The sequence below is a fragment of the Chlorocebus sabaeus genome, chromosome 25 (genome assembly GCF_047675955.1).
Source record: "Chlorocebus sabaeus isolate Y175 chromosome 25, mChlSab1.0.hap1, whole genome shotgun sequence".
In the NCBI taxonomy this organism is placed as follows: Eukaryota; Metazoa; Chordata; class Mammalia; order Primates; family Cercopithecidae; genus Chlorocebus; species Chlorocebus sabaeus.
In genome coordinates, this window is record NC_132928.1 from 86,220,638 (window position 1) to 86,229,856 (window position 9,219).

General features: G+C 38.9%; 1 protein-coding gene across 1 annotated transcript; it reads right to left on the reverse strand.

Annotated features, from left to right (window-relative positions):
* Window positions 1–3,884: 3,884 nt before the first annotated feature.
* Window positions 3,885–5,511, reverse strand: OR2M4 (olfactory receptor family 2 subfamily M member 4). The gene has a single exon (XM_007990097.3). The coding sequence runs from the start codon at window positions 5,318–5,320 to the stop codon at window positions 4,385–4,387; it is 936 nt and encodes a 311-aa protein (XP_007988288.3). The 5' UTR covers window positions 5,321–5,511; the 3' UTR covers window positions 3,885–4,384.
* Between the last annotated feature and the right edge of the window lie 3,708 nt (window positions 5,512–9,219).

Below are 9,219 nucleotides of genomic sequence, written 5' to 3' on the forward strand. Positions count from 1 at the left end.
AAGGATATCTCCCCCACACTTTATTGGTTTCCATTGGCATGGAATATTTTTCTCTCTTTATTTCTTTGAAGTCTATGTGTGTCTTTATAGGTGAAGTGTGTTTCTTATAGGTAACAGATCAATGGGTCTTGTTTTCATTCATACATTCAGCCAGTCTATGTCTTTTGATTGGAGAGTTTAATCTATATTCAATGCTATTATTGATAAGTAAAGACTTACTCCTGCCATTTTTGGGGGGTTGTTTTGAGGTCTTCTCTTCCTTTGTTCTTTCTTTCCTGTTTCCTATTAGTAAAGATAATTTTCTCTTCTGATATAATTTTATTTCTCATTTTCTATTTTTTTGTGTATATATTGTATGTTTTTTGGTTTGAGGTTGCTATGAGGCTTCTAAATACTATCTAATAACCCTTTACTTTAAGCTGATAAAAACCTAACACTGTTTGCATCAAAAAAACAAAAAAACAAAAAACAGAAAGCTAATAAAAACTCTATGCCTTAACTTCATTCCCCCCACTTTTTAACTTTTAGTTTTTTGTATTTATATGTTATTATGCAGTTTGTATTGAAAAGTTTTTGTAGTTATTAGTTGTGATTGTTTCATCATTTAGTTTTCTACTTAAGGGTAGTTTTTACACCACAGTTAACAGTATTAAAATATTCTCTGTTTTTCTGTGTATTTATTATTACCAGTAAGTATTAAACCTTCAGATGATTTCTTAGTGCTCATTAATTTTTTTTATGATTGAAGTACCCCCTTTAGCATTTTTTTGTAGGACACATCTGGTATTCCTGAAATTCCTCAACTTTTGTTTGTCTGGGAAAGTCTTTATTTCTCCTACATGTTTGAAGGATATTTTAGCCAGTATACTATCGTAGGGCAAAAGTCATTTCCTTCAGCATTTTAAATATATCATGTCACTCTCACCTGGCCTCTAAGGTTTCCACTGAAATGTCTGCTACTAGGTGTGTTGGAGGTGGATTTTATGTTACTTGTTTCTTTTCTCTTGCTGCATTTTGGATCCTTTCTTGATCCCTGACCTTTGGGAATTTAACCTTTAAATGCCTTAAAGTAGTATTCTTTAGGTTAAATCGCTTGGTATACTATACTTCATGTACTTGGATATTGACATCTTTCTCCAGGTTTAGGAAGTTCCCTATTATTATTCCTTTGACTAAACTTTCTACCTCTCTTTCTCTACCTCTCCTTTTTGAGGCCAATAATTCTTAAATTTGCCCTTTGAGGCTATTTTAAGTATCCTGCAGGCATACTCCACTGTTTTTCATTCTTTTTTCTTTTGTCTCCGCTTGCTATGTATTTTCAAATACTCCGTCTTCAAGCTCACTAATTCTTTCTTTTACATGATTAATTCTGCTATTAAAAGACTCGGATACATTCTTCACTATGCTAATTGCATTTTTCAGCTCCAGAATTTCTACTTGATTCTTTGTAATTATTTCAATCTGTTTGTTAAATTTATCTGATAGAGTTATTAATTCCTTCTCTGTTTTATCTTGCACTTACTTGAGTTTCCTCAACACAACTATTTTGAATTATATATCTGAAAGGTCACATATCTGTTTCTGCAGGATTTATCACTGGTTCCATATTTAGTTCATTTGGTGAGGTCAAGTTTTCCCGGATGGTCTCAATACTTGTAGATGCTCACCTGTGTCTGGGCATTTAAGAGTAAGTATTTATTGTGATCTTTGCAGTCAGGGCTTGTTGGTACCCATACTTGTTGGGAAGGCTTTCCAGACATTCCTAATCGCCTGGTTGTTTTGATCTAAGTTGTATCTGCTTTAGGGGGCACCTCAAGCCCAGTAAAGCTGTGGTTTTAGTAAACTCATAGAGGTGCTGCCTTGATGCTTTTGGAGAAGATCTGGAAGAATTCTCTGAATTATCAGGCAGAGATTCTGTTCTCTTCCCTTACTTTCTCCTCCCAAAATGGAGTCTCTCTCTGTTCTGAGCCACCTGGAGCTGAGGGTGGACAGATATAAGCACCCAGGTGACCACCACTACTGAGACTGTGGGTCAGCCCTGAATTAAACACAGCCCTGGGTCTAACCTAAGGCCTGGTGTAACCACCTGGCTACTGCCTGTGTTTTCTCAAGGCCCTGGAGCTCTACCATCAATATCTGGCTAAGCCTGTCAGACTTGTGTCCTTCCCTTCAAGGTCACAAGTTCACACTGGCCACAAGTTGTGTCAAGAGTGCCATCCTGGAGACAGGGACTGGAGTCAGAAACCTTAGAAGTCTACCTGGTATTCCATTGTACTGCAGCTAAGTTGGCATTCAAACCACAAGAAGCAGTTTTTCCCACTTTCTCCTTCCCTTTCCACATGAAGAGGAACCTCATCTCATGGCCACCACCACAGGCCCTTGGGAGGTATTTCCAGGTTACTGCTGATATTCCCTTAGGACCCAAGGGCTCTTCAGTCAGCTTGCAGTGAACACTGTTTAATCCTTCAGGGCAGTGGGCTCCCCTCTGGCCCAGGGTGGGTCCAGAAATGCCATCAAAGAGTAATTCCCTCAATCAGAAACCTCAAGGACCTGCCTGGTGAACTACCTGCACCCCCCTCTCCCCACCACCACCCACCCCGCCCCCTGTGGCTGAGCTGGTGCCTAAAGTGCAAAGGAAAGTCCCCTTTTCTTTTTTGTTTTTCTCAAGCAGACAGAGTTTTGCCCTGTAGCCACTACAGCTGGAAATGAGCTGAGTCTCACTTGAAGCCAGCAGAGTCTTTCCCACGGCCCTTGCTATAATACCTGGATATCACTGCTGGTTATTTAGGGCCCAAGGGCTCTTCAGTTAGGCAATGCATGCTAGCAGTACTGGTGTCTTTTCTCCAAGGAAATGGGTTCCCTTCTTGCCCAGGGTGTACAGAGAAATGTTGTCTGGGAGGGAGGTCCTGGAATAAGGGCCTCACAGCTTTGACCAGTGCATTATCTTGCTGTGGCTAAACTGGTATCCAAAATGCAAGACAAAGTCCTCTCCACTCTTTCCTCTTCTCTTCTCAAGTGGAAGAACTCTTTTGGAGCCATGAGCTGTGCAGCCTGAGGTTAGGCAAGGGTGATGCCAGCACAACCTTAGTTGTCCCAGCTGGTGTCTCAGTAGTTCATGTGCCCCCTGCACAGTCCACTATCTGTGGAACCAGTTCAGCACTAGGACTCACCTAAGAGTTGTTACTTACGGCACAGACTACCTTTTAAGTTTACTTAGAGCCTCAGCCCATTTTAGCCTTCAGTGTCAAGGTCTGTGGGAACACAGGTTTTGACCACCGGGATCGGTAATTCCCCTCTGACAAGGGCTGGTTTAAATGCTCTGTCTGTGGCCAGGCATCATCTGAACTTTACCTGGTTTTCCTTTCTGCTCTTAAAGGACAGCACTGAGCTCAACCCCTCACAATTGTTGTGTTCTTCCTCACCAGAGCCCAGAGACACTCTTAGCACCCTGTTGCTGCTGTCAGTGGTGAGGGATGGGTGGCATTGTCTGTTAAAGTTGTTTTTCCTACCTCTTCGATGCCTCTTCATCAGTGATATAAAGTTAAAATCAGATACTACAAGGGCTCACCTGATTTTTGGTTCTCATGAATGTGTTGTTTGTGTGTAGATTATTGTTAAATTGCTGTCCTTGCATGTGAACGATCAGTGGAGCCTTCTATTCCACCATCTTGCTCTGCCTTCAGATTCTGATGGTTAATATAAGGATTATAAGGAATAAAAGCAGACATGATACAGATGCTGACTGTGCAGCCCAACCAAATAGATATGTTATGTGGGCTCATTAAAATATTTAATTTTATTAGTATAAAGATCATACACATATATATTTAAGTGTGTGTATGTATATGTGAGTTTCTAGAAAATATTTTAAACGGACATAAAACTTGATTGAAGAAAGTGTTGACACTAACTCCCCACTTTTAAATACTTGGGAATCAAGGAGAGAAGAAACAGTATTAAAATAGTCATTCTTGGGTTTGAGGATTGGTAAAACTAAAAACAAGTACTAATAGGGAAGTAACGTGTGAACAAAGCAGCATCTCTCCAAAAACAGAGAATCAACTCCAACCTTTGCTTTCTGATACAGGTAAGACACTTCAGACTAATACCTGGCTTCAAAAGTAAGCATCCTAAAATCAAGTACCACCCATGGATGACACCTAATAATATAATTATCATTCACAGGGATTAAGCCACTTATACTAACATCCAAATCTAGCTTAGTTTACAAATGATATATATGTAATAATATGCTAAATAATTTTGAAAAGTGGAAAAATATTAATACAAATTACCAGAAATAGAATAATGTAAGAGATTCCATTTCCATTTTTTTTTGAATGAGTGTTGACCACAGAAGGCACTCAAAAAGATTTTGATAAAGTCATATTAACTTCCTTTTCTTCAGTACCTTCTGTAGTGCCCTGAACACTTCTTTGTTGCGGAGGCTGTAAATGAGAGGGTTCAGCATAGGGGTGAGAATAGTGTAGAATGCCGACACCATCTTGTCCTGGTCTGGTGTATGTTTAGAAGCTGGTCTCATGTACATGAACATAGCAGCACCGTAGTAGAGTCCGACCACAGACAGGTGGGAGGAGCAGGTAGTGAAGGCCTTGCGGCGACTTTCCCCAGAGCCCATGTGGATGATGGTTCGAAGGACACGGGAATAGGAAAGTATGATAACTGAAACTGGAAGGATTAGCATTACCACACAACAAATGAAAAGTAGTCTTTCAAATGCAGATGTTTCTGTGCAGGATAGAGGTAAAAGGGCAGCAACATCACAGAAAAAGTGATGAATTTCCAGAGAGCCACAGTAAGAAAATGACAGGACAGCTGCAAGCACTATAATCCCATCAAGGGACCCCAAGATCCAGGAAGCAACAGTCATGAAGACACAGAGTTTGGGATTCATGAGGATGGTGTACCGAAGAGGGTGACATATAGCCACATAGCGGTCGTAAGCCATGACAGCCAACAAGAAACATTCAGCTCCAAGCAGGGACACATAGAAGAATATCTGAGTTCCACAACCTGGCAGAGAGATAGATTGCTTCCCAGACAAGTAGTTGAAGGCCATCTTGGGTACGGTGGTGCAGATGAGCATGAGGTCCATGAGGGACAGTTGACTGAGGAGGAAGTACATGGGGGTGTGGAGCTGTTTGTCTAAGTAGATGAGGAGAACCATGGCAATATTTTCCATGAAAGCCACTGAGAAGACGCCCAGGACCAGAGAAAAAAGGAAGGTGTGGGTGGGGCTGTGATTGAAGATTCCCAGCAGGATGAAGATGGAGTTGAAGGTCTGGTTTTCCCACACCATTCTGGATAATTTGCCTTGTCTGAGAATTCCAGAGAAGGTACAAGTTTATTTATCAATTCAGTTTTCAAATACATACTGTGACATACTCTACTGGTCAGTTTATATGTATGCATAAGGCCTTCTCACCAACCTTCAGTTACCTTGCTTTAGTCATGGTAAATCATGTGAATTAGTCCATTGCTTTTACAATTATTTCCTCATTCAACTTTCACAGAGTATACATGGAGTACATTTGGACATTTACTTTACAGACAAGAATGCTGAAGTGTATAAGAGCTTCCCAACTTACCCACAAGTACACTCAATAGAAAACCTAGGAGAAAAATCATTATATGCTTCTATTGCTAAATTTTAGGATCATATCTCATAAAAGAAAATTCCTTACAGAATTTTTTTCTCCTTCTGTCCTAATATTTCTCCAGGTTAGTAGTCTCATCAACAATGGAATTCCCGTTCTCATGGTTTTTTTTTTTCCCTACTATCCTACCTGCAGCCCAGTGAAGGATGATATGAGATCAATGACATTACTCCTTGGGGATACCTGTACACTTTAATTCAGAGAAGGGTATAGTACTCTATGTTTTAACTTTTCCATCTCAGACCAAGTCTTGAAGTCTTGTCTTACTTAATCAAAACACCCATTATTCTTCTAAGGAAGAATAAATTGTCCACTTACCTTCTGAGAATAATTTTTTCTTCCAATTCTGTGTGGAAAAGAAGCTGCATTTTTTCCTAGTTTATTTGCTTGTTTTGTTTCTATTTTTAATTTACATTAAAGTTTTACATATCTATGGGGGCACATTTTGACATTTCAAAACATATTTCGCATAATGATCAAATCAGGGTATTTAGTGTGACCATTACCTCATGCATTTATCTTTTTTTTTTTTTGTAGTGAGGACATTCAAAAACCTTTGTATTTTTTAAAAAATTGATTTTTTCTTTTTACAATAAAGTGTTATAAATCAAATCAGATAAACATTTAGGGACAAAAGAAAACCCTTTCACGGTCTTTAAAAGCTTCACTGCAATGTGCTACTTTGCAGACTTACAGGGCATGTTCTACCACAGCGAGGAAAGGCTCAACTGTATGAAATACGTGGCTCATTTTGTGCCGGTTTTCAGGGGGAATGCTTCCAGGTTTTGCTCATTCAGTATGACATTGGCTATGAGTTTGTCATAAATAGTTCTTATTAATTTGATATATGTTCCATCAATACCTAGTTTATTGGGAGTTTTTTTGTTTTGTTTTGTTTTTGAGACAGAGTCTCGCTTTGTTGACACGCTGGGGTGCAACGGCGTGATCTTGGCTCACTGCAACCTCTGCCTCCTGGTTTCAAGCGATTTGCCCACCTCAGCCTCCCAAGTAGCTGAGATTACAGGCACCTGCCACTACACCCGGCTAGTTTTTGTATTTTAGTAGAGATGGGGTTTCACTATGTTGGTCAGGCTGGTCTGATCCTGATCTCAGGTGATCTGCCCACCTCAGCCTCCCAGAGTGCTGGGATTACAGGAATGAGCCACCGTGCCCGGCTATTGAGTTTTTTTAACATGAAGGGATGTTGAATTTTATCTAAGGCCTTTTCTATGTCTATTGAGATAATCATGTGGTTGTTGTCATTGGTTGTTTATGTGATGAATTATGTTTATTGCTTAGTGTATGTTGAACCAGGGATGAAGCCAACTTGATCGTGGTGGATAATATTTTTGATGTGCTTCTGGATTCGGTTTGCTAGTATTTTACTGAGAATTTTTGCCTCAATATTCACCAGGGATATTAGTCTGAAGTGTTTTCTTTTCGTTATGTCTCTGACACGTTTTGGTATCAGGGTGATGCTGGCCTCATAAATGAGTTAGAAAGAAGTCCCCCTTTTTCAATTGTTTGGAATAGTTTCAGAAGAATGGTACCAGCTCTTCTTTGTACCTCTGGTAGAATTAGGTTGTGAATCCATCTGGTCCTGGGCTTTTTTTGGTTGGTAGGCCATTTAGTACTGCCTCAATTTCAGAACTTGTTACTGATCTATTCAAGGATTCAATTTCTTCCTGATTTAGTCTTAGGAGTGTGTATGTGTCCATGAATTTATCCATTTTTTCTAGATTTTCTAGTTTTTTGCACAGAGTGTTAATAGCATTCTCAGATGGTAGTTTGTATTTCTATGGGGTCAGTGGTGAAAAAAATGATATCATTTTTTATTGTGTCTATCTGATTATTCTTTCTTTTCTTCTTTATTAATCTAGCCAGCAGTCTATTTTAATTTTTTTCAAAAACCAACTCTTGGATTCATTGATTTTTTTTCAATGATTTTTTGGTGTGTGTCTATCTCTTTCAGTTCCACTCTGATCTTAGTTATTTCTTGTCTTCTGATAGCCTTTGGATTTGTTTGCATATGCTTCCCTAGTTCTTTTAGTTGTGGTGTTAGGGTGTCAATTTGAGATCCTTCTTACTTTCTGATGTGGGCATTTAGTGCTATAAGTTTCCCTCTTAACACTGCTTTGGCTGCATCCCAGAGATTTTGCTATATTTTTGTTGCTACACTTTTTGCTACAACTTTGTTCTCATTGGTTTCAAAGAACTCCTTGATTTCTGTCTTAATTTAATTATTTACCCAGGAGTCATCTGGGAGCAGGTTGTTCAATTTCTATGTAGTTGTGTGGTTTTGAGTGAGTTTCTTGGTCTTCAGTTCTAATTTGATTACGCTTTGGTCTGAGAGACTGTTTGGTATGATTTCAGCTCTTTTGCATTTGTTGAGGAGTGCTTTATTACCAATTATGTAATCTAGAGTAAGTGCTATGTGGGTGCTATGTAGCACTGAGAAAAATGTATATTCTGTTATTTTGTACTGGAGAGTTCAGTAGATGCCCTCTCTCACCACTCCTATTCAACATAGTATTGGAAGTTATGGTCAGGGCATTCAGGCAAGAGAAAGAAACAAAGTGCATTCAAATAAGAAGAGAGGTAGTCAAATTTTCTCTGTTTGCAGATGAAATAATCATATGCCTAGAAAACCCCATTGTCTCAGTCCAAAAGCTCTGTAAGCTGATAAGCAATTTCAACAATATCTCAGGATACAAAATAAATATCCAAAAATTACAAGCATTCCTATACACCAACAATAGACAAGCAGAGAGCCAACTCATGAATGAACTTCCATTTACAGTTGCTACAAAGAATAAAATACTTAGGAATACAGCTAACAAAGGATGTGAAGGACCCCTTCAAGGAGAAATGCAAACCACTACTCAAGGAAATAAGAGAAGACACTAACAAATGGAAAAATATTCTATGGTAATGGACGGGAAGAATCAATAGCATGAAAATGGCTATACTGCTCAATGTATGCCATTACCACTGACATTTTTCACAGAATTAGAAAAATCTACTTTGAAATCCCTATGGAACCAAAAAAAAAAAAAAAAAAAAAAGACCATATAGCCAAGTCAACCCTAAGCAAAAAGAACAAAGCTGGAGGCATCACACTACCCGACGTCAAACTTTACTCCAAGGCTACAGGAACCAGAACAGCATGGTACTGGTACCAAAACAGACACACAGACCAATAGAACAGAATAGAAATCTCAGAAATAAGACCTGACATCTACAACCATCTGATTTTTGACAAACCTGACAAAAACAGGCAACGGGGAAAGGATACCCTATTTAGTAAATGGTGCTGGGAAAACTGGTTAGCCATATGTAGAAAACTGAAACTGGACCTTTGTCTTACACCTTATACAAAAATTAGCTCAAGGTGGATTAAAGACTTAAATGTAAAATTCCAAATCATAAAAACCCTAGAAGAAAATCTAGGCAATACCATTCAGGAAATAGGCATGGGCAAAGATTTTATGATAAAATCTCCAAAAGCAATTGCAATAAGAGCTAAAATGGAAAAATAGAG